Raw genomic sequence first — 27,542 nt, forward strand, 5'->3', positions numbered from 1 at the left:
TCCTACGATTTTACATGGTAAAAATGAACACAAATACTTGTCGAATTCAAAATTTATTTCAAGGCTTTTGTATATGTCTTATAACATCATATGGACCGATAGCAGCTGATGGGATTTCCAACAGATTTATGGCGTGGGTGCCATTATATGGACCGTGAGAGCAGACGTATTACTCAAAATCCGGCCAATTATAAACCGTAGCCGTAGCGACAGCGACTGAAAAATACAGTAAACAAGTTTTGATAAAATATAAATAGGCATGAAAATTGTGTTAAGGGAGATATATTTTAAAATACCGATATCAGCATTGGTATGTAAGTATTTAAGTTGAGGAGATCCCAAAACATTTAAAAAGGAGATTTAAATTTGTTGAAAACATTTATAATAGGAAATTAAAATTGGGTTTGACACATTTGAAATATGGGATTTAAGTTGGTATTGGAACATTAGGAATATGAGATTTAAATTGGTATGGAAACATTTATAATAGGAAATTAAAATTGGGTGGAAACATTAGAAATAGATTTAAATTGGTTTTGAAACATTAGAAATATGAGATTTAAATTGGTACTCAAACGTTGATAATAGGAGATTGAAATTGGTATGAAAACATCAATAAAATCAAATTTAAATTGATATGAAAACATTAATAATAGGATATTTAAATTGATATGAAAACAAAAATGGGAAATTTAATTTGGTATGAAACATAAATTATAGGAGATTTAAATTGGTATGAAAACATTAAAGATAGAGATTTAAATTGCTCTTAAACATTAGAAATATGATATCTAAATATCTAAATTGGTATTAAAACGTTGATTATAGGAGATTGAAATTGGTGTGAAAACATCGATAATATGAAATTTTAATTGATCCCAAAACATTTAAAAAGGAGATTTAAATTTGTTGAAAACATTTATAATAGGAAATTAAAATCGGGTGGAAACATTAGAAATAGATTTAAATTGGTATAGAAACATTAGAAATATGAAAATTTAAGTTTGTATGAATAGAAACAGTTATAAAAAAAGAGAGATTAAAATTGGTATTGAAATATTAGAAACATGAGATTTAAATTGGTATTGAAACACTAGAAAGATGAGATTTAAATTGGTATTGAAGCAATAGAAATGTGAGGTTTAAATTGGTATCAAAACATTTAATATAAGAGATAGGAATTGGTATGAAAGTCTAATAATGGAATATCTAACAACCCAATTTTGAACAGGTATCAACAACTGATGTTCATAAATCTTGAAATTAAAAGTACATATACTAATAATGAAGTTCAAACATTGCATTTAGCATACAGTGTAATTATAAAATAGAACGCACAAAATATCCATTTCATTTCATAGGTTGCCAAAGGTAACTACAAATATCAGGTACAGGAATTTACGAACATACCTGTAAGTTTCAATGGGACAGTATTCAAATCGTTGGTTATATTCAACGGCGCGGGCGACCGCCGGATCCGAGAACATGTCACAGAATACAGTGTATTCTTCAAAACCGCAACGGGTGACGATATAGTCCAGTATGTCCTGAACACTGTTGCCCTGCAGTCTGTAACCATAGAAACATACCTAGGTCACGTGTCTACTTCTACTTTGGTGATTAGCTTTGCAATAATTCCTTCAAGAAATTAGTGAAATATTTTTTTCATAGTTTTACTTTTCTGAGTTTTATCCTGCAACTGCCCCCACATACTGACGGATAACTACTGCCGGATAAACTTGCGCATTATCCGTCAACACGAAATGCTTTAGCCGTCAATACGATCATGTGAAAATGTTCCACAACTTGACCCCGAACTTTAACCTTTTGGTGAATGAAACGTCATTCAGTCCCGCTAAAAAGTGACGTCACCTTCACCAGCTTAACGGCAATTTTTTAGTGTGTCGTATTTTTCTTGGCTCATTACAAAGGAATGTTTTGTAAAGTAGTTCTTTAATGGGTAATTATTGGGTTTCTTTTTATTGTTTTTAAGTATTTTCATTTCTTGGCTCATGACAAAGGTATGTTTTGTAAAGTAGTTCTTTGATGGGTAATTTTTTTTTAGTATTTTTCATGTTTTTTCACTGATATTACACAGTGAATAGAGTAACTGGTAAAAATAATTGCCGGATAAACAGAATACACAGTTAGTATCTCACAACTCACAACTAATGAAACAACAAACATTGTATTGTAAGATGCTAACCATGTATTCTCTATTTAGCCTGCAACCAGCATTGGTATTGTCGGAATACACCTACCAAGTAAACAACGCCAGTTTATCTTAAGATATAAGCTGTATTTTGGCTCGGGTCAGAAAGAAAAAAGTGGCTCGCCAAAGACTCGCAACTTTTGTTTTTCTTAACCCTGGCCAAAATACAGCTTATATTTTAAGACACTTACCATGCATTCTCTATACACCAAAATGTTATATTATAAATTTATTACAGCACCTAAGAAGACGTAAGAGATATAACCAAAATTATGCTTAGATATTGTCCTTTGTAATACCTGCACAGTATTTCTGTTTTCTCTCCTGACAACATTCTGTCACCAACGTATTCAAAGGCAAATTCCCAGCCCAAATGTTCTTTGAATTCTCCAAATGCTTTGGTCTGTAAAGACCGCCTGTTCAAACAATCCACTACTGACTGAATCACTGAAAGTAAATTCGAATTGAAAAGCACACACATAGAATGATTATATTGGAAATCACACGTAGAATGATTGACCATATATTGGAAGTCACACATAGCATGAAAAACCATATATTGAAAATCACACATGGAATGAAGGGTCATATATTGAAAGTCACACAGAATGAATGACCATCTATTGGAAGTCACACATAGGATGAAGAGCCATCTATAAAAAAAACCACACATAGAATGAAGAGCCATCTATAAAAAACACACATAGAATGAAGGGTAAAAATTGGAAGTCACACATAGAATGAAGGACCATATATTGAAAGTCACACACAGAATGAATGACCATCTATTTAAAGTCACACATAGAATAAAGGGTCATTTATTGAAAGTCACACATAGAATTTCAATTTCAATTTCAACAATATTTTATTGATATTATGTACATCAATAGGATTGGACATCAGGCTACGCCTATTTAAGTCCTCTCCAGATCTTATTTTAAAGTATAAACATGAATTCATTCTGCAATTCATTAATACATATATTTATATATACAAATCAATTGAATTAGTTACAGTATAGTGATAATAATATTAATAATTACTAATAAAAGGGGGATAACTCCAATTTTATTTTTAATAGAAAATGTTTCAGAACAAGTTTAGTTATTTGGATTTCATATTCCTAATGATTGTAGTTTTTGGATAGGGATAAGAATCATGCTCATTTATTGACAGACTAACATACATACACACCATGAGATATTAGGCCAAAAAGTCCCTGTGCTTATGCACACTGACCCATCCCCTTGGAATATGTATGAGAGTCTGACAACAAATGAGCATTTTGTCTTCAGTTGAATATGAAAAAATTGGTAGGAGATTGAATGCAATTTTTTATACAATTGGAGTTAACCAACATTTATGGTTCTAATATGTACATAGTTTGATTATTCAATTAGATAATTATTATAGTATAAAAAATTCTCAATATTCGATAAACAGTATTCAGTATCCATCCAGCCAGGATAGTTTAGAGTAAATTAGAAATAAATATTAACATATACAATAGTTTAGATGTTTAATTGCACTGCTAGATAGTATTTTGACTATCAACTAATTAGATATGGGTACTTGTTACTTGTTATTATTTGCTTATATATGCAGAGGGCTATGATACATGTATATAAAATATGTTTATCAGAAATCAAATCTTTAAGTATGGCATATATATTCAATCACGCATTGTAAAATATCTTTGTTAATATCACTATTGCAAAATTTACATCCATTTAATAGTGTTTCGATGTTTAAATGATTATGATTATCTGGTAAACCTAAGTTATTTATTCCCTGCTCTCTGTTCATAGAAGTGCCTACAGTCAAAGAAAAAGTGATATGAATTTTCATTGGTATAATAACAGGAACAGGCTGGAGATTCTCTTAAATGATCATGATAAAGATCAGAGTTTACATTACTTGCTTGGTTTCGTAGCTGGCACAGAATAATGTTATATTTACGGTCGCCATGGTATTTAAAAATATTAGAAATTTCTGTAGTAGGAATCATTATCAATTTTGATACTTTTTTTAAATTGTTCTAATGAATTATTAAATATGATTTCTATATCTGTTTGATTAAATTCTCTTAGCATTGAGGGAATAAAGCTGTTGGAGTATAATTCAGTTCTACAGAGGGGGGATTAAACAGGCGATTATTTCCATATTCTAAAACAGGTCCTATAAAGGATGTATAATTTTTTAAAAGGCTCTTTCTATCTACATTATGTTTTAGTAATCTTAAAATATTTAGTCTTTTAGAGGCCTGAGTATAAATATTATTAATATGTTTGGACCATTTACCATCACTACTGAAAGAATACATCGAATGAAGTGTCATATATTGGAAGTCACACATATAGATCGAAGGATCATCTATTAGAAATCACATATAGAATGAAGGACTATATATTGGAAGTCATACATAGAATGAAGGGTCATATATTGGAAGTCATACATAGAATGAAGGGTCATCTATTAGAAATCACACATAGAATGAAGGACTATATATTGGAAGTCATACATAGAATGAAGGATCATCTATTAGAAATCACACATAGAATGAAGGACTATACATTGGAAGTCATACATAGAATGAAGGGTCATATATTGGAAGTCATACATAGAATGAAGGGTCATCTATTAGAAATCACACATAGAATGAAGGACTATATATTGGAAGTCATACATAGAATGAAGGATCATCTATTGAAAATCACATATAGAATGAAGGACTATATATTGGAAGTCATACATAGAATGAAGGGTCATATATTGAGAGTCACACATAGAATGAAGGGTCATCTATTAGAAATCACACATAGAATGAAGGACTATTTATTGGAAGTCACACATATAGATCGAAGGATCATCTATTGAAAATCACAAATAGAATGAAGGACTATATATTGGAAGTCATACATAGAATGAAGGGTCGTATATTGAAAGTCACACATATAGATCGAAGGATCATCTATTGAAAATCACAAATAGAATGAAGGGTCATCTATTAGAAATCACACATAGAATGAAGGACTATATATTGGAAGTCATACATAGAATGAAGGGTCATCTATTAGAAATCACACATAGAATGAAGGTCATATATTGGAAGTCATACATAGAATGAAGGACCATATATTGGAAGTCATACATAGAATGAAGGGTCATCTATTAGAAATCACACATAGAATGAAGGACTATACATTGGAAGTCATACATAGAATGAAGGGTCATATATTGGAAGTCATACATAGAATGAAGGGTCATCTATTAGAAATCACACATAGAATGAAGGTCATATATTGGAAGTCACACATATAGATCGAAGGATCATCTATTAGAAATCACAAATAGAATGAAGGACTATATATTGGAAGTCATACATAGAATGAAGGGTCATATATTGAAAGTCACACATAGAATGAAGGACTATATATTGGAAGTCACACATATAGATCGAAGGATCATCTATTAGAAATCACAAATAGAATGAAGGACTATATATTGGAAGTCATACATAGAATGAAGGGTCATATATTGAGAGTCACACATAGAATGAAGGGTCATATATTGAAAGACACACATGGAATGAAGGGTCATATATTGAGAGTCACACATAGAATGAAGGGTCATATATTGAGAGTCACACATAGAATGAAGGGTCATATATTGGAAGTCACACATAGAATGAAGGCTCTTATATCTATTGTGTCTCCTTTAAGTTATGTAAATAAATATCAAGTTTTAGTCTTGATTGTTGTAAGATTTTTTATTAATTTTACTTTCCTTCCTTACTTTCCTCTATTGATTAATGAATGTCATTATACCGTGTATGTGTACTTACGAGAGGAATCGCTACATATATGGGTCTGCATTGCCCTAGTTACATTTGCACCCAGGGTTGAATAGTAGCCACAGTTGTATTCCTGAGAGAGTTGGTCGTAACACGTCAGATATTCCATCGCACTTCTGTTTGAAAATAAAATTGAGAATATAATGGATTAAAACGGACGTCTTGAAAAAAGACTTTAAACATTAAGGGCTGGAAACAAAGTTTTCGTAATATTCTTGTTTTTCTTGTTTTCAGTCAACTTTGTTGAGGGCACACGATACTAAAACAGATATGTGGATATTTTTGTTAGTAAAACTATTACTTTGCTAGTATTTAAACTTCAAGGAAGAATTGAAACATTTATAAGGACCACTAACTTTCAGCCAGGACCAGTAACTTTTAAGGTCAGTCCGTCCTTAGGACCAGCTGGAAAATTTCATTAAAGATGCTCCACCGCCGACAGAGCATAAATGATATTCATCATTTGAACAATAATTGGTGTTTAATCGTGTATAATTATGTCTAATTAACACAAAATAATAATATGAAATAATTTATTTTGCCTTTGGTGCATGCGCAATCAGTACTTCGTTCCATATAGGATATAGTGCCGCGGACTTTTTTTCGGGATGCAATTAATTATTTTTTTTTATATTTTTAACTTGATGTAAAATTAGAAGCTCAACTTTTCAATGGCGGTAATGGTGTTAAGTAAGTAACTTTTGTAACTGAAGAAAATACTTAATCGTCTGCTGATGTTTTTGATAGTGAGAAAATACCATTTGTCAGCCGTTACTTATTAACATAGATATATAGTTATTTATTTTGAATGGATGTGAATGGTGCTGAAAGTTTGTGATTAAATTTAGAATAATCAATACTGAATACGGTGTGATGATGTGAGATCTCTTATGCACACGAAAGGGAAATGATTTATTTTGAATTTAAAAGGAAAAAAAAGCATTGTGAAAAAATGGTGGGATGGGGTTCCCTTTCTATATGAAAGTAGTTACCTGCATAGCACATTGAATTGTTCCGTGTTGAATTTCAGACCTTCAAAAGCATTGCCATCGACAAAATTCATATCAGGTGACGTGATGCACATGACTGCTCTTTCACACTGGTCCTCTTCGTCGTCATCGTCTCGTCGGAACATTGACTTTAACTCTATGACGGCATCCTTTCCTCCGTCCGATGTTTCTGGTTCTAGCAATGCTTTCAGTTCGGCCTCCAGGCTCAATTCTGATAAAGCTATTCATAGAGACATAATTGTAGTATTTTAGATCAACGAATGGATATTATTTTTTGTAATGATATTGTAATTTCCTTAACATAAAGTAATACACGTTATGAAAACGTATATTTTCATTAGTCAACCGATACGATGCAATATGAAATTTATCAAACGAGTTTAATAATTTGATACGCCACGAACATTAAGGCTTTGTCTACTGAGACAATCATGCAACGTCATATAGATTATGACGTCAAAATTACAGGTGACGTCATAAAAGTCTTAATTTACCTGTGTCTTGCGATATTCTTGACATGGCAATATAACATGAGTGGACTTTGTCATAAAATACATTTGCTCGAGAATGTGACATAATATATTTACTCGAGAATGCGGGATATTAAATGTCCTGTCATGTTATTATAGTTACATTTTCATATATAGTAATTGTATGTTATAACATCTCTGAATTAAAAATGCTATATCTCAAGGAGAGATATAAAGAATACTGCAGACGTAGCCATTATCAACGATTTTCGTATTAAATAGGATAATAATATTGTATTTACGCCATTATAAATTAATTCATCTTGCTTGTATCAAGCATTTTCATTGGCGCAAAAAAAAATATACCACTAGCCCATAGCGTAAAAAATGACGTCGCCGTTATAACGTCGCATTTGATTGGTTGTAACGGCAGCACAATAATTTCTAATAGAAAAGAGTTCGTCTGTAAAAGTTGAATTATAGGTAAAAGATTCAATTATAAGGATTAACTTGGATACGTTTTCGTGATATGGAGATAAAACTCAGACTGTACTCACATCATATATCAATCATCATACAGCGGTTTAGCTCGAGAGACTCTGGCCCCGACACCAGACTTAAACATTATGGCAGATAGATGTCTGGCGTCGGGCCAGGGCGCAGTAGTACTCGAAAACCTGGAATAAGCCCATCTCCGATTCAGACTGCTTACAAAACATTACCGCCGAGAAGTCTGGTGTCAGGGCCAGAGTATCTCGAACGAGGGGACTATTTGAAATCATTCCGTCGTTATATCAGCTAATCAGAAGTGACGTTATATAAGCCAACGAAAATAGTCGTTACAAAAAAGATTGAATTTTTAGATTACGCTAAATTGTTCCAAAACAAATTGTTTTGCGCTAAAACGTTATTGTGTCAAAAGTTGTACAATGTCATTATACTTCATATTTTCTTTTTTTTTTAACTTGAAAAATGAATACATGTATCCCAAATAACAAGACAAATAAAATGCATTACTTGCGGAATGACATCCCGAGAGCAGAACGACGAGAAAAATAATGCTCATCCTCTCCATCTTTAAATTACAATTTCACTTTTCCTGGTATACGTCAGTGTCCCCGTCTTCCCCACTAGAATGTATTTGTGGGCCGCCTATGTGGCGTTCCCGGTGATGTGGTGACATTTCAAACCATTACCGTAATGGGTAAATAATTGTTTGGGATTCCCTACCCAAATGCGAATTGTGTCCATGGAAGAATCAAAATTGCCAGTAAATTGGTGTACCATTTATTTAGTCATTCTTCAGTGATTAAACACGATGAACTCGGAATCACCCTTATCATAATGTAAACTTGATATACAACGAAATTGGCTTCAACGGCCACCTCTGACTCACAGACTACAAGAACGAATAAACGTACCGGCCCTACTATATGCAAAACGATACCATTTTCTGTCTAAAAGTCTTTACAGTTACAATATTGCAGCTAACAGACCACCTGCTTATCATGACCACTTGGTTAGGGTTTCATTCATAACACAGTTTGACCTTTGTATAAAGAACACTTGACTATAGACACCTCTTTTCCTTTGTTCATTGGATAGTCTTTATGTACAGGCTGGACTGTAAAAAGCGTTCCTCTAGAAGTGCAATTTATAAGAGGTCAATCGGAATGAGAGAAATTGGAGATGACCAAAGAGAAGCGCGCACTGGGGTGTGTAATCATAAATGATAATTAACTGCTATGGAATTTATCTGTTGGGGTTTTAACTCTGAAACAGGCATACTTTATGGGATTAAGAAAACGTAATCAATTGTATACGTACATTTTGTACGGATTTTATATTATGCATAATAAAAGATTTTATCTTTGGTGTCATCATGCCTTGATTTCCCAACTACATGTATATCAGTATTAGTCGAAGTTTTTAATGTATTCATAAAGTAAATATGTGTATTATCTGAACATTTTGTTTAATTCAAAATGTAGGCCGAGTCCTATTTTTTTTTTACTTTCTGATAACTCTTTTAGGAGGTTACCGAAATCTTGCTAGTAGGTCGCTAGAATGGCACCTGCTGCCCGATAGCACGATAGTAAAATGCGACTCAATTTGATATGCTTTGTCTTAGCGTTTCTTTTTCCCCCCGAAGCGCCTTCTCTCTTCTCTATGGCTTTACCTTTGAACATTGACGAATACCATTGTTCTTGTATTTGGCAGTATAATGCCCATATATGCCTTGTCAATATACACTTTTTAAAGCAACATAGTTCTGACAGTGGTGTCATAGCAACCACGAAAGCAGTGTTGTACAATTTTTTCCCTCAAATTCTGCTTTGCTTTTAGTTTATTGTCAACGCTGTGTTGGCCCGTATACGCCTGCCACTTTTCTAACGTTGCTTTGGAATGATTAACATTCCTTCTTGATAACACTCGGCAGTCTGACGGGACATAGGTGGCATCCCTCAATTCGGACTATTTATACATATATATATGTGGATTGAAATAAGTGTTCACTACCTTTGCCAGGTGCTGTATCTTTCAGTGGTTCACAAAGGATTCTATTTGGATGTTTGAAAACACCGGCTTGACCTTGCTGAAAATGCATACTTGGTGTTTTGTTCTCGCAAAGACAACTTGAGTTATTCATGAACATAACCCGAATGTTTCTGATATTAAATCCGTCTTTCAAAAAATCTGATATGGGCCGTTTTGAAACGTGGCCTTTTAGATGGCAATGCATCCAACATATTCGTTTAATTTGTTTCTTTCCTAGAATTTTTGCATAAAATCGGCAATTATCATCAAACACGTCGCATAAACGGGCAAATGTATCGTCTTCGCTAAAAGAACTGTCATTTGACTATTTGATGAGATGAACGTCTTATTATCAACAGTCAGGGAATCCGTGTACGTGATGTGTTCCGTGTACGTGATGTGTTCCGTGTACGTGATGACATTGTTCAATGTGTAATGTGCGTGTTTTGGGAGTGTCAGAAGATGACTAGGTCCAAACATGATCAACTTCATTATACTGACCTCGTGAAGCAGGATGACGGACTATTCTCGTGTGGAAACGCCTCAGAAGTTTCATTTACACTCGAAACAGAGATTCATGGTTAAATGTTATTTTACGTGTTATTCACAGTGTAATTTAGGATGTGCCAGACTCAGGGGCTGAAGACATTACGGTCTTGGATGTGTAGTGAATAAAAGCTTGCCTTTCCTCTGTCTGTCCTTGCGACAGGTGAATTTCCATCCACTGACAAAATAACAAAGACGATGCGTTTTACTTTATCAATGACATGTAAAAATTTATTTCATCATTAGTGTGTATTCAATATATAAGTATTTATATAATAATAATAATAATCATATTTCATATTCATACTTTACATGATAACCATAATGCATGAGGTACCAGAAAGGAGAAATGTTATATATTACAAATGTGAAAAAAATCTGTCTTCATAAGACCCATGCATAACAATGAATTAATATTATATTACATTCCACATCAGATAATGATCCCTGAAGGTACATATGCAAATGAGTTATCATAAAAAAAAGAAAATCACAATTTCAGATGAGCAAACCTGATGCTGGACATCACGCACCAACATCGGCAACATCCAGTCCCTATCACCATGGAAACGACCAGTTCCGATCGTCAGGGGAACACCATGTCCCTGTAACCAGGGCAACAGTGTGACCAGGAATGAGGTGAGGCCATACTGTGGTATTGGGAACTGTGTTTGGAGCTACTGTGTTAACTCATTCACCCCTGAAGACAAGTGAACTCTTCTGATTCAAAGGCTAGAACAGTTCATTATGAAATCTCAGGGGTGACCGAGTTACACGAACACATTACATTTGGCTGTGATGTCTACCTAGCGAACCACTCCTACTGATTGCCATTGTCTAGGAGTCCGAGGAAGATTATCACTGTTAGTTAAGTACATGCTTCATTTTTTATATTATCAATAATAACTATCAATATTGAAAATGTGTATAGAAAAGTCATGAAATTTGTACAAAAAGGGTTTAAATATCAATACATTTCAGAAATAAATTAAACATTTCAATGTACAAAAAGCTAATCTGCAGTTAAGTTATGGGTATTTCCAGAGAAAAGCAACAGTTTACCTGGAGTCACGAAGCAAAGAATACATTATTTCCTCTTGGACTTTCTCAAATTTGGGTAACAACAGATATCATACATATTTTAGGTTTCTTAGTTCTTCATTAGTTTTCATTCTATGATCTTGATTAAAAAAGTTGAATTGTTCAAAGCTTTTATTTCTTTAAGATATATAATTACAGCACTAAACTTCAAATGCTCTTTGACTATATTTTCCCATTATTATAACAAAGATATATTGTATAGTGTTTACCATACATTGGAGATTAACTAAAAACGTGTTAATGGTTACCACGACATACATTAAAACGAGTATAAAGTGAGGTCTTTGTCATTCTACAAAAACAGCCACAGCAAACTGTTGTGAAATGTTCGACATTTCCTAGCTAGAATAATACATACAATCCCAATTGGTCAATTTTGCATATAATTATGGAGGTAATTTGGGTGATTTGAAGGTATGTTTCAATATACTTAACACTGTTTTATCTTGAGAAAAAGAAGCTGATGTGTCTGTGGTTAGTACCATAGAAACCTGGAAATTTCCACTAATTATAGAAAGGTCATTTGAAAGTGAAAAATTTCCCCACGAAAATTAATATTTTTTGAATGTACATGTATTATATTAAGTGCCAAAATTTAATCTTTCTCCCAACACTTTTCCTTTTGATTGATAATTAAAAATCATCTAAAGACAATATCCAGTTGAACACAGTCACAGCTGTCTACTATAGGTGAAAAATGTCCTTTATAGACAGGTGTTCTTTATACTGAGGTCAATTATGTTTGAAACTAATTGGGTTGATGGGTCTGTCCTTTATTCAATTTATAGATAGGTAAACTTTATACAGAGGTGTCCTTTACAATAGGTTTGACTGTATTGAAATAAAAACTTTGATTTAAGGGCATATAAATTAAAAGGAACTAATTCTTCATACCTTTGATATAAATTATTGAACTGACATGATAATAGTTTGTTTTAATGCACATCAGTTTCAGGAATTACTTAACAACATATTTCAAAGGAGTATGTTAATTTAGAATAGATGCAATCAATACTTGCCTCAACTATGAATAATGTGAAGATTATTATAGAAGAATATGGGTTTCTGTTACAAGTCAGACAAAGTAATCTTATGTACTCCAAGGTCCAATAAATATAACTTTGAGCAAAAATCCATGTGAAATCTACCCATAATATTTATTGCATTTGTAAATATACCCAGTAGATTAATACCAACAATATTTTGGAAACATGTTTGAGTTACGATGTGGTTGTTGGGACAGTTTGTGGCCTATTCTACCCAGAGGTCTTTATGCTTCACTGGGAAAAAGTTGGACTACAGTTATTATCAAGAATATCACTTCAATATTTAAAAAAAAAAAATTGTTTGAGTGGGACCCATCTGTTTTATTGATTTTCGAAATCTCGTAACATTCTATCAAAAATGTTCAGATATTATTTGAACATGGGTTTACATCTAGTCATAGTATATTGGACCTTTAGCAACTTATCTGCAATATTGTAACTCAAAAGACTTTTAGACAGATAATTTACTGCTAATGGAGCCAAGAAATGTTTGTGCAAACCATTATTAAAACTTCTGTATGCATTTTATCTTACTTGTTTGATATCACTTACCTACTACGCAATAAAACTGAACCGCATGAAATATCAAATTCACAACGAGACATTTTTCCCCCCACATATCCATAAATTATGAATTTGACGTCTTTTGAGTGATAATAGATTTTAATAAAGGTAGTTATGTTTCTTTTTGACTAAAATCACAAATTATGAATTTGACGTCTTTTGAGTGGTAAAGTAGATATTGATAATGGTAGTTATCTTTCTTTTTGACTAAAATAATTGGAAACCTACAACAAAGTATAGAAAACTGTGCCCGAGTGATTTTCTGAGGCAGTGCTCCGCTATGACATATAGGGACCATTTTGTAACCTGCCGAAAGGTATAGTAGGCCACGTACGTTCAATTAGCAACTATATATTAGAAATAATAGTGGACATTAATACATGGATGAAATGTTAACTTTACTTCTATTAAGATCAATAATTTGCATTTTATAGTGGTATTTATTAATATTTAGAAACCACTCGTTTTGTCAATTCATTTTGCATCTTGATATATAAACTGTGTATTCATCAACTTAGGGAGACAAAAAGACTAGATTTATATTTTATTTGCAAAACTTTTTTGAACTAAACCTATCATAGCCATCACATCCATTTGATAATATAACATGCTGGCACTAAAGAAGTATAGGATATTTATAGCAAAACAACATGAACATCAGATTCAGGTCTCCATTCCCTCTATAGACATGTGTTTCTAATATTTTGACTTATAAGTCCTTTTAACACCTGATGTAAGATGACTTTAGTATGTAAATTTAAGTTTACAATATGAACCAAGTTTCAGAATTAATAATATGTAGGTAACGATCTTTCCTTTACAAAGTGTTTTACTGTTAACTCCGATATCACAAAAACAACCCTTAAATAATATATGGCCACATATTAGCCATGCAACAAATGTAGCACTTGCTATACAAAAATGCTCACAAAAATATATACAGACGAGCAGATTTAAATACCGAGAGTGAAACAATGCCAGAAGGACCATTACTGGTTGATGTGGCCTATTGTACAACATCCCTTCACACCGCTATCACTGGGGTGAAAGGTTAACGACATTCACTTCTCTTAATCTTTACCACACACACACACCTTTATATTGATATGTTGAATAGGTCTCAGTATTTCCTGCTATATCAGATGTGGGGATTTTGCGAAAGGGAAATTTTCACATTTAGATTCAACAGAAATAACTTTTTTGTGTAGATAATCTTGTGCCATACAAATATTTTGCACCAATTATACCCGGGTTATTACAAAAATGATCGATTTTGACCAGAAATATTTTGGTTTATTATGTTGAAAATCAAGTAAAACAAAAAACTACAATAGATAATGAAGAGAATCTGATGATTTTTTTTAAAATAAACTATTAGAAATAATTTTTACGAGGCCAATTTACAGAATGCTTTTGGAGAAAAGGAGGGAACATCAAATTTATTTCTATTTCTTTGTCTTGTTCTTCATCATTCATCTATAAAAGTTTGACAGCAATCTTTCCTACTCAGTCAAAAATCTGAGCATTCACAAATTGTGACCAAGTCATGAAAATCCATGAAATATACAGTGCTTTAAGCGTTAAGCTTTCTGGAAACAGACTCAAGTCAATGGACTGACTTAAGTCAAATAATGTGTTGACATCAGTTCATAATATATGTTGGCGCTTTCTGTTTCGAGAAATTGGGGCCTGGTCAACTAAAGATAAAACAGCTACACTTGAAAACTACATCAGTGATTTTATAGGCATGGCATGGATAAGATCTGGTAACATAGATACTTATTTATCAATCTTAAGGTGGGGTAAGATTTTTTTGAAAACCGAGAAAAAAATGTTACTTGATTTTTAAAAGTTTCCTCGACTGTTACAACTAGAAATTTTAGGCAGCCAGAAATGATTTCATACTGTTTCTAATCTCTGAGAAAAAAATGCAAATAAGCTAAGAACAGCAACAAAAATAGAAGATATAAATACAGATATTCAGCTGGATTCAATGAAAACAGAGATTGCATTACTCATTTGCCTATGTTCAACTTGGTTCTTTCATACACACACTCTCTCACTACATCCGTAAGCCTTGCACTCATATATGAATATTCCACTTTAATCTCTTAATCAGCGAGTCAAACTGATAGCTACCATTTCTATACATCACAGAAATTAATTGGCAAAACAAGATAACTTTCCTTCAATTTACATGTGATAGCACTCTAATACAAACATGTGTTTCAGAAAACCTGTTTTGTGGTATCAATGCCATAATCCAGTATATCAGTTACCAGGTACATTACTTTCTGTGACAGATCCGTGGACCCATGAATACTTTGTGCATACTTACAAACAGTTTATTGGTGTGGAAATTCACTTTGGTTTTCAGTTATTGTTACATTTCTTACACATTCATTTCACTAAAGATATTGACTAGAAATTTGACATTTCGTTGTTTATCTTCAGAAGAATATTTGATATTACATTTATTGTTTTGAAGATATTTTTAATAGCCATCTTTCTGAACTATATAAAATATTGTGTACCATTTAACACCCTTACTAGGGTACCATGGAAATAAAATGAACACAATTTTTTGAACAAAAACTCACATCTATCTAATATAATATCTACTTATGGTGAACCACACTGAGTTACAGTGGGGACATACTCTTACTTCTACATGTATGGCAACAATTTTCTCTCTCCAACATATTAAAATTTTAATGACCTGCAAACATCATTGGAGATCACAACATCATTGTGAGTATTATACCATGCTGCACTAGCTTGATTAAAACGCAACAAAATTAAATAAACGATTCAGACATGTAAGGGCAGATGAAGAAAATAACTGAAAGATTGTTTACAAAACAATAGAATTGATATTCAAATGTTTACTTTTCTTGAAAACAATGAAGAATATCCCGGAACAAATAAATATGGAGTTCATAAAAACAGATTGTTTAACAATAACAAAGTTAAATGTTTGAACGCACGAGTCACGCAAGACTATCATCCATAATAAATACATCCTAAACATCAGGATTATTTTTGCAAAAAACATATCGATATATTTACATGGTATTCATATTCTTACACTTTAATTGGCTATACAACTAAGTGAGATTACAAATACTTGTTTCTTTCTTGAAATATTTTGACATTGAACATGAAATAAAAATTGCATCCAAGTAGTTTCAAATACTGATAATATCACAGACAACCTGAAGAAACGGGATCACTTGTGTGTTTTTCCACAGCAGTATATTTGAAACTTAAGCTTTTACATGGGAGATAACTCTAGTTACAAGTCGCGTCAAATCCTTCAGAAGAATTTCTCATTTTTTTTACAAATAATTTAACAATAGAAAATAATCTATTCCAATTATTTTCTCCACAACACATTTCTTCTCAAGAGTACACTAAATATAATGATACAGTTAGCACATCTCCTCCTGAAATGCATTGACTTTTAGGACAGAAAACAGTTTATCTTCAAATATAGCATATTTTAATCAACTAACCAGTATAGTACATTTATACAGTGTTTTGGATAGCTCTGCACCAATTAAGTTGACTTCTGTTACCCCTTAGAAAACTTTGTGAAAAAAGAAAGAAATAAAAACAAATAGATCAAAAAATAAGATCTTCATTTAAATTTGCACAATTGTTAACGCAAATCTTTTCAGAACTTTTTATAGCTCTGAACTTGAAAATATTGAATCGAAAACCAAACCCTACTGTTGTGTTAATGTTTTACTAAAGGCAATTTCTTTCCATGGTGTGAATTAAGTTGACTGGTACCCAATACTCAGTTTTTGTTACACTGTTACAATACCTTGAAACTAAGTAGCTGTTCAGGAGTGTTTGATACAAAGCAATGGTTGTTTTATAAATTTGGCCTCCTATAGTGTAGGTAAAATCGCAATACAATTTCCCAATCCTAACTGGACTTTAATGATAAATTTTGCTAAAATATTCAGATTTCCCCCCCCCCCAGTCTGGAATGCTGTTGAAAAGTGACAATATTACAGATTGTATAAGTCTTACTGACTGTGCAATCAAACGTGTATTTACAATCTAATTAAAATTAGACTTGCTATTCTGCTTCACTTCGATATGCTCCAATACAAGATCTAACAACTCCCTCTTCAGGGTCATCTCAGCATGAACTCTGGCCTAGAATCGTAATATCTTAGTACATACTATATAAAGCTAGTAGCGAGAGAACCATAGGCGACACACGGAGGGTTCATGCTGAGGTGACCCTGAACGGTCTATTGTTAGATCATTTATTGGTGCGAATCATAGAGCATCGTAGTGGAGCGGAATTACAAGCTTAATTTTAATTATATTGGTGTATTTAAGAATTGAGATTTTCAAGGTAAAAGTAAATCAGCTGATACAATAATATAATGCTTCTTGCCTTTGAAACGGATAGGTTGGATATTTTTGTGAACATTATTTAAGGAAAATATTCTTGTCTATAAAACTGTATCCTACCTTATAAGGCCCGGTTCCACTGAAGAACGGAATAATTACGGATGAATTTAGTTTATAAATTTTGGCAGTTCGTTGTCATCCGCAACAAAATTGGCTTAAAATAACAAATTTTCAAGTATAAATTACGGATATATTAATAACATTCTGCGAATTTATTACGAACAAATGCGGATATTTCACGAATACAAGCGAATACGATAAGGAACGCTCTCCCGTGAGGTGCACAATCGGTAAGATTATCCAACAATGCGGATATGTAACAAACAATAACGAATATATAACGCATATATTAAGGAAACAGATCGGAAGTATTGCGATTGTTACAGAAATATTACGAATCTATTAATAATGCATTGCGCAGATGTAGCGGATAAGAACGGTTGTGTTGCGCATGTAGGGCATCTGAATTACGGAGGTAAAAGAAGCGCGCTCGGGCTTTTCGGTGTCACTTTTCACAACAACACAACTGCAACAAAGATAAGCAAGCTGCAACTTTCATACTACCTCCTCCAGATACAAAGAAAGTCCAGTCTGTTTCAACATCAAATCAAAGCAGACAACTTTTTCTTTTCATGACTTGAACAAGTAGATTAATATGTTGTTGGATACCATTGTTACGCTGCATTGGTATTATTGCCGATGACCCATTATTACACCTGTACTTCCTGGCGGACAGGAAATAATAGACAAATATGTCGATTTTTGCCATATTTATACAGTAGTTTTGGTTAACGCAACACGTTTGTTATACATTCGCAAATTATTCGCAAATCAATGCAAAACAGACGCAATACAAACCCTGAACTCAATATACATTCGCTACAAATTATTTTAATTCGTGATGTCAATGTGATAGGTACGCTATACATTCGTTTTATACACTGTCCCAGTTCGCTATAAAGCTGCAAAACCCAGTCAGTTGCAGATATCAACGAATAACAGCGGATATACAGCGCATATAGTAAGCATGTATTGAGTACGAATAACGTATCTAATGCGAATGATTTCCGCAATCAAAATTTTGTGCAGTTCAAAAATCCTGGGAACGGAAAAACATGCCATTGCGGATAATTGCGGATGTTGGGCGACAGATACAAGTACGATTTACGAATATTGCGTATGTTCAGCGAATATCAGCCAATTTTGTGCACAATACATTCGCAAATCTTCCTAAACGCCAGTGGGACCGGGCCTTTAAATGGAATGAATACACTCTGGCTTGATTATGACTATAGCAAGGAACTGGATAAGGAAATATCAAACAATAAAATCAAGTCTGCGTACAAGCCATCTTATCTATTTATCTGTATTTCCCATATTTTCACTCATTCTCTGCGCAAAAACTTAGTTTTCCTATAATTTGCTGCCATTTTACAATTTTGAAAATTTTTATCTTCAATAAATTTTACATCTAGCACAAGTTATTTGTGTCAGGAAACTTTGAACCAAGATAACATAGAATTTTGTGACAGAAAATTGAAATTACCTCTTTGAATGCTTTGTTTTCCTGTAATTTTACTAATGAAATACTAATAACCAGATCCTGAACAAAACTTAACATTTCAAACACAAATTTTAGACACCAAAGTAAAAATCTTGCTAAGACTTAATCATTAACTCATTATATAGCATGTACAGCTCACTAATTGTCCTGAAAAGAAATAACGAGAAGTTAGGCCAAAAGTTCTGAAATTTCTGAAAATGCAGTAAGGCCATATAAGACAGTGACGCCCAAATGAAAGACAACAGAGGTTTAGCACAAGAACATTATGAATAGCCAGGGCTAGGACATGAGACTAGAAGGGGAGTTAGATACTGGCTGGTGCTGAAGTTCATGCCGCGTCCCGTCATCGCTGCTTGTAATGAACAGGGTGTGTGTCTGAGGCTGCTGACCAGTCACTGTCCCGAGGTTGGTCAATGGAAAGGTCAAGGATACTGGTTGCATGGTTACCTTGTTAGGTCCTGCCTTAGCCCCGGGCTTGACCTGGAGCTGGGCAAGTTGTGTGAAGACATGACTAGCACACACTTGTGGATTGTTGTTGGAAGTGATAACCTGGGCTGTAGAGAGAACACCAGCAGGTAAGGCAGACTGGGCCATCATAGGCTTCTGGGGACCCTTATGGTGGTGGATCAGTGTGTGGCGATGACTACTACTGTTCTTATCTGAAATGGACACAAGAAACACCATCATAGGGATCACTTCTAATAATAGGATAAAAAATAAAACTGCTTTAATTTCTTTTTCTGTCAACTGCAGAGATATGCAGGATGACACATTTTTTGGAAATAAATAAGGATTGAACGAAGATCAGTCTTACTGGGTTTTTTTTTCAAATTCATTTGTATTTTTCCACATTTGCACTTTTGGGGTTGATAAAGTCTGATCTTGGTTTAAGACAGAATAAAGCTGGTAACTACGATTGCCACAGTTACTAGGGTAAAAAGAAAGAAAAGGGAGAAAACATGTAAATATAATAAGTTCTAAGCGATTGAGCTAATAAGACATTGGTCTCTAGATGTGAATTATATTGTATTTAGTATTCACCAAGGTTACCTGCCTACCAAGCCATTCGGGAGTACTTACCTGCCACCGATGGCGTGATTCCATTTGGCAACGGTGAGGATACTTGTGGACTGAGAGAACCCTGTACCAAAACATACATTTACAATTCATTTCTGACAGAAACAATTGAAAGCATTAATTATTCAATCATATGTAGAAGATTGATAAATAACTTTTCCCCCTACATCTCTTTCTATGACCATATAAATACACTAGAAACCTTTCATGTCAATAGGAAACTTTATACATCAAAACAACTGGGTCAGACATACTAGTAAATTTTGGTAAAATATTATTTTTTGTTGTTGTTTTAATTTTTATCAAAGCACAACTTTATCCAGCAATGATATTATTTCATATCATGTATCAAAATATCAACACCTTCATTATTCCATTCATTTCTCTTGCTGATTATATTAGAATGTTCCCAGTTATATATTAGATTTGCTGTAATGGTCTATTTGATAAAATCAGATAAGATTTGCTGTAAGTGCACAAAAGAGCAGAAATCATAACTTTACCAATGTTAGATTACCAACAACATAATGAATGTGTTTACATACCGATCTGAAGAGAGGACTTGGCGTGGTTGAAGGACTTAGATGGGCCTGAGACATAGAACTATTGGCTAGAGATATGACGGTATTGCTTGGCACCGAGCCTATAGAACCTACAGAAACTGGTGTTAGCACAGTTCCTGGCTGCATAGGGTTGTCCACCAGAATAGCGTTGGTGGGTATTAAGTTATTTTTCTGAAGTGCTTCCAGGCTGTTGACTAATTTGGCTGGGTTGCCCTTGTTTCCACTGGAAATTATGTGAGTCTGTTGAAGCATTTTTTCGTCGATGATTTGAGCAGTTGTCCCCCCTATCACATACTGGCCATTAACTATTGCCGAGGGATCAATGCTCCGAACTACAAGTCCAAAGTCCTTCAACACATTGTTCTTTGGGTTTTTGCTGCCAGCTAAATTGGCGTTGAAATGACTTAAGGTGGCAGGGCTGAGATTGACACTGGGAATAGCTATGGCAGTGAGGGGACTACTATTGGTGTGACTGTTGAGCGCGGTGATACTAGAATTAATGGTCATGGTGTTGCCACTGATGACATTGTTATAGGTGGTGGTACACGGACTAGAAGCAGGGCCACCACTGCCACTACGTTTCCGTTTCACTGCCCCACTGGACGTCGACGATCCCGAGTGGCCAGGACTACGAGAGCCCCCGTAATTAGTTGATGAACCTTCACGTGCCTTGCTACGACTGCTACTACTACTACTCGAGGCCTTTGATTTTGATTTAACATTGTTTTTGTTTACAACAGTAGAGTTGACCACAGTGTTGATGTTTTGAGTCCCTCCACTTAAACCACTGTCTATCAGATTAAACTCATAAGGATCTTTGGAATTAGACAGGAACTGAGGTTCTTTGGGTAAATTGGACTCCACACAAAGTTTTCTGAAAAAGAAAGAATATCTTACTTAGATAACTCACTACTATACTTTTCCATCTCTTTCTTCTTTCCATAATTAAAACCAATCACTAGCACAACACAGGCAAAATATCTTCTAGTCAACAGTACATGAAAAGAGCTTGACCTGAGATTTACTTGAAATTACCTGAACATGAGGACAATATCACATGAATAAAACTCTGTATCAAATTTAGGTCAAAATGACCTGAAAAAATCATTTTGTGTGAATTCAGAACAAATATTTCACCTGATATTAACTTAAATTTCAAGTCATTTTCATGTCAATTACACATCAATATTTGAGGCCAAATTCAAGTCGATTTTAGGTGAAATTCTTTATCCTCAAGCAATGTTTTGCTTTTTATAGCTAGAATTGAAAGAACTGAAATAAATGACTTACTTTGGAGGTGGTGGGTTGATTTGACGATCTAACACCTTAAGGAAAGCTGCACGGAGGACATCTACACGTCTATTAAACACATTACAGCCGCGACTGTGGAAGGTATGATGGCGTGCACCAAATGTACATGTCTGTGGGACAAAAAAAGGATAGATATCATTGCTTAATTGTTCTTCCAAGAGGTATCATTAACTGGTTTTATGATTATTACTACAAGACATTATTACTGTAACAAAATTTCATATGAGACTGCTATTGGTTTTGGACACAACATAAAAACTTCGGTCAGACCTCAGGATCATGACACAATCTTAAGTCTGAAACTATTTAAAGTTCAGACTTAGCCAATCAAAGATGACGTAACAAAAAGTTACATCATTAATGATTGGCTAAGACCAAACTTCAGTCTAAGTTCTCTCATGGTCCTGGAGTATGGTCTATTTTTCATAGAAGCTGATACTTACGGCAGCTGGGCGTGGATGATATGGGAGATATGACCGATCAGGTTTGTCTGATTCTCCGTCATCTTCATCCCCCTCCCCATCACTAAGTCTGCTGTGAGGATCAGGAGCCGGTGTCAATGAGGGGCCTGCTTCATCCCGATGGGAAGATGATAATGGTGAATGAAGACTTCCTGAGCCACTAGATCTTGAATTAATAGAGAAAGATCAGCAATAAATGTCAAGAGCGATACATATTACAGAGTAATCTGCCTTTGTGGGTAGGTATCTATTATGATATTATGTGTTTGCGTCAAAAGTTTCAGAGAAAAGGATGTGAATTTCATTCAAAATTATGGTAACTCTGTAATATGCAAAGTTTATTTTCATCCTTTCTATTGATTAAAACATTTGATTTGCCTTTTTCAAAGTGGATAACAGGATATATAAACTTGTTTCTACTGATGTAGTTTTGATGATTTATGAGTCAATTAAAGATATTAGTTCAATCATAAAAAACCTGTTAATTTTCTGTCATAAATTAGTAGCTTCTGTTAGTGTATGTACCTTGAGAGACAGATATTGTTGGGTTTTACAACAGCAGGCCTTGAGATCTTCTGTGGAGACATGGCCCCTGACTGGAGCAGACGTGATTGTAGTGAGCTTTCTTTGGTGGAGGAATTGACTGATGACGAAGAGCTATGGTGGCCAGACTTACTGGTGGCCACACCTCGGTCCAGTGGCACTAACGGTGAGGCACCATGTGGCTGTGCTGGCTTGGCAGCATTGCCACCACTGGTTGCCAAGGATGCTGCCAGCTGAGCAGCCTTCTGCTCAGCTCTCTGTTTCAGGAAGGCCTCTTTGGCAGCTCGATGTTCCTTCAGCAGCTCATCAAAAGGTTTTCTCCTCCCAGGCACTTTCCTTCTTAAGGACAGTGCATGTGTCTATAGGGATACAAGTCATACAGAGCATAGCTAGTTATAGATTATCTAGTTTTACACTACAGTAAATGTGGACCAATACAGATCATAGCTAGTTATAGATTATCTAGTTTTACACTATAGTAAATGTGGACCAATACAGAACATAGCTAGTTATAGATTATCTAGTTTTACACTACAGTAAATGTGAACCAATACAGATCATAGCTAGTTATAGATTATATAGTTTTACACTATAGTAAATGTGGACCAATACAGATCATAGCTAGTTATAGATTATCTAGTTTTACACTATAGTAAATGTGGAACCAATACAGATCATAGCTAGTTATAGATTATCTAGTTTTACACTAAGTAAATGTGTACCAATACAGAACGTAGCTAGTTATAAATCTATCTAGTTTTACCTATAGTAAATGTGGACCAATACAGAACATAGCTAGTTATAGATTATCTAGTTTTACACTATAGTAAATGTGGACCAATACAGAACATAGCTAGTTATAGATCTCTAGTTTTACATTATAGTAAATGTGGACCAATACAGAACATAGCTAGTTATAGATTATCTAGTTTTACATTATAGTAAATGTGGACCAATACAGAACATAGCAAGTTATAGATTATCTAGTTTTACATTTTAGTAAATGTGGACCAATACAGAACAAAGCTAGTTATAGATTATCTAGTTTTACATTATAGTAAATGTGGACCAATACAGAACATAGCTAGTTATAGATTATCTAGTTTTACACTATAGTAAATGTGGACCAATACAGAACATAGCTAGTTATAGATTATCTAGTTTTACACTATAGTAAATGTGGACCAATACAGAACATAGCTAGTTATAGATTATCTAGTTTTACACTATAGTAAATGTGGACCAATACAGAACATAGCTAGTTATAGATTATCTAGTTTTACACTATAGTAAATGTGGACCAATACAGATCATAGCTAGTTATAGATTATCTAGTTTTACACTATAGTAAATGTGGACCAATACAGAACATAGCTAGTTATAGATTATCTAGTTTTTACACTATAGTAAATGTGGACCAATACAGATCATAGATAGTTATAGATTATCTAGTTTTACACTATAGTAAATGTGGACCAAATACAGAACATAGCTAGTTATACATCATCTAAATTTACACTATAGTAAATGTGGACCAATACAGAGCATAGCTAGTTATACATCATCTAAATTTACACTATATAGTAAATGTGGACCAATACAGAACATAGCTAGTTATAGATTATCTAGTTTTACACTATAGTAAATGTGGACCAATACAGAACATAGCTAGTTATAGATTATCTAGTTTTACACTATAGTAAATGTGGACCAATACAGAACATAGCTAGTTATAGATTATCTAGTTTTACACTATAGTAAATGTGGACCAATACAGAACATAGCTAGTTATAGATTATCTAGTTTTACACTATAGTAAATGTGGACCAATACAGATCATAGCTAGTTATAGATTATCTAGTTTTACACTATAGTAAATGTGGACCAATACAGAACATAGCTAGTTATACATCATCTAGTTTTACACTATAGTAAATGTGGACCAATACAGAACATAGCTAGTTATAGATTATCTAGTTTTACACTATAGTAAATGTGGACCAATACAGAACATAGCTAGTTATAGATTATCTAGTTTTACACTACAGTAAATGTGGACCAATACAGATCATAGCTAGTTATATATCATATAGTTTTACACTATAGTAAATGTGGACCAATACAGAACATAGCTAGTTATAGATTATCTAGTTTTACACTATAGTAAATGTGGACCAATACAGATCATAGCTAGTTATAGATTATCTAGTTTTACACTATAGTAAATGTGGACCAATACAGAACATAGCTAGTTATAGATTATCTAGTTTTACACTATAGTAAATGTGGACCAATACAGAACATAGCTAGTTATAGATTATCTAGTTTTACACTATAGTAAATGTGGACCAATACAGAACATAGCTAGTTATAGATTATCTAGTTTTACACTATAGTAAATGTGGACCAATACAGAACATAGCTAGTTATAGATTATCTAGTTTTACACTATAGTAAATGTGGACCAATACAGAACATAGCTAGTTATAGATTATCTAGTTTTACACTATAGTAAATGTGGACCAATACAGAACATAGCTAGTTATAGATTATCTAGTTTTACACTATAGTAAATGTGGACCAATACAGAACATAGCTAGTTATAGATTATCTAGTTTTACACTATAGTAAATGTGGACCAATACAGAACATAGCTAGTTATAGATTATCTAGTTTTACACTATAGTAAATGTGGACCAATACAGATCATAGCTAGTTATAGATTATCTAGTTTTACATTATAGTAAATGTGGACCAATACAGAACATAGCTAGTTATAGATTATCTAGTTTTACACTATAGTAAATGTGGACCAATACAGAACATAGCTAGTTATAGATTATCTAGTTTTACACTATAGTAAATGTGGACCAATACAGAACATAGCTAGTTATAGATTATCTAGTTTTACACTATAGAAAATGTGGACCAATACAGAACATAGCTAGTTATAGATTATCTAGTTTTACACTATAGTAAATGTGGACCAATACAGAACATAGCTAGTTATAGATTATCTAGTTTTACACTATAGTAAATGTGGACCAATACAGAACATAGCTAGTTATAGATTATCTAGTTTTACACTATAGTAAATGTGGACCAATACAGAACATAGCTAGTTATAGATTATCTAGTTTTACACTATAGTAAATGTGGACCAATACAGAACATAGCTAGTTTATAGATTATCTAGTTTTACACTATAGTAAATGTGGACCAATACAGAACATAGCTAGTTATAGATTATCTAGTTTTACACTATAGTAAATGTGGACCAATACAGAACATAGCTAGTTATAGATTATCTAGTTTTACACTATAGTAAATGTGGACCAATACAGAACATAGCTAGTTATAGATTATCTAGTTTTACACTATAGTAAATGTGGACCAATACAGAACATAGCTAGTTATAGATTATCTAGTTTTACACTATAGTAAATGTGGACCAATACAGAACATAGCTAGTTATAGATTATCTAGTTTTACACTATAGTAAATGTGGACCAATACAGAACATAGCTAGTTATAGATTATCTAGTTTTACACTATAGTAAATGTGGACCAATACAGAACATAGCTAGTTATAGATTATCTAGTTTTACACTATAGTAAATGTGGACCAATACAGAACATAGCTAGTTATAGATTATCTAGTTTTTACACTATAGTAAATGTGGACCAATACAGAACATAGCTAGTTATAGATTATCTAGTTTTACACTATAGTAAATGTGGACCAATACAGAACATAGCTAGTTATAGATTATCTAGTTTTACACTAAAGTAAATGTGGACCAATACAGAACATAGCTAGTTATAGATTATCTAGTTTTACACTATAGTAAATGTGGACCAATACAGAACATAGTTATAGTTATAGATTATCTAGTTTTACACTATAGTAAATGTGGACCAATACAGAACATAGATAGTTATAGATTATCTAGTTTTACACTATAGTAAATGTGGACCAATACAGAACATAGCTAGTTATAGATTATCTAGTTTTACACTATAGTAAATGTGGACCAATACAGAACATAGCTGGTTATAGATTATCTAGTTTTACACTAAAGTAAATGTAGACCAATACAGATCATAGTTATAGATTATCTAGTTTTACACTATAGTAAATGTGGACCAATACAGAACATAGCTAGTTATAGATTATCTAGTTTTACACTATAGTAAATGTGGACCAATACAGAACATAGCTAGTTATAGATTATCTAGTTTTACACTA

At 33.4% G+C, this 27,542-nt stretch overlaps 2 protein-coding genes across 2 annotated transcripts in view; both read right to left on the bottom strand.

Annotated features, from left to right (window-relative positions):
* Positions 1-37: 37 nt before the first annotated feature.
* Positions 38-8,716, bottom strand: LOC138336203 (uncharacterized). The gene is made up of 6 exons (XM_069285575.1): positions 8,563-8,716; positions 7,058-7,295; positions 6,057-6,181; positions 2,512-2,659; positions 1,411-1,569; positions 38-216 (listed from the first exon to the last, which is right to left on the bottom strand). Exons 1-6 carry the CDS (start codon positions 8,618-8,620, stop codon positions 189-191), a joined length of 756 nt encoding a protein of 251 aa, XP_069141676.1. The 5' UTR covers positions 8,621-8,716; the 3' UTR covers positions 38-188.
* A 1,893-nt stretch (positions 8,717-10,609) lies between these two features.
* Positions 10,610-27,542, bottom strand: part of LOC138336616 (ataxin-7-like protein 1) — a 42,849-nt gene continuing 25,916 nt past the window's right edge. The window contains exons 6-11 of the mRNA XM_069286137.1: positions 23,276-23,652; positions 22,733-22,916; positions 22,269-22,399; positions 20,961-21,852; positions 20,419-20,479; positions 10,610-19,997 (exon numbers count right to left, since the gene is read on the bottom strand). Of these exons, the coding sequence (XP_069142238.1) occupies positions 19,618-19,997; positions 20,419-20,479; positions 20,961-21,852; positions 22,269-22,399; positions 22,733-22,916; positions 23,276-23,652 (2,025 nt within the window). The 3' untranslated portion in view covers positions 10,610-19,617. The remainder of the gene's footprint in view (positions 19,998-20,418; positions 20,480-20,960; positions 21,853-22,268; positions 22,400-22,732; positions 22,917-23,275; positions 23,653-27,542) is intronic.

The sequence above is a fragment of the Argopecten irradians genome, chromosome 12 (genome assembly GCF_041381155.1).
Source record: "Argopecten irradians isolate NY chromosome 12, Ai_NY, whole genome shotgun sequence".
Classification (NCBI taxonomy): Eukaryota; Metazoa; Mollusca; class Bivalvia; order Pectinida; family Pectinidae; genus Argopecten; species Argopecten irradians.

Excerpts from the sequence above, each read along its gene's own strand:
- LOC138336203 (XM_069285575.1), bottom strand. The coding sequence starts at position 8,620 with ATGGAGAGGATGAGCATTATTTTTCTCGTCGTTCTGCTCTCGGGATGT. Across the intron at positions 7,296-8,562 it reads CTCGGGATGTCATTCCGCAA|CTTTATCAGAATTGAGCCTG; the intron begins GTAATGCATTTT and ends CTCTATGAATAG. Across the intron at positions 217-1,410 it reads TGTCCCATTGAAACTTACAG|TCGCTGTCGCTACGGCTACG; the intron begins GTATGTTCGTAA and ends TGTATTTTTCAG.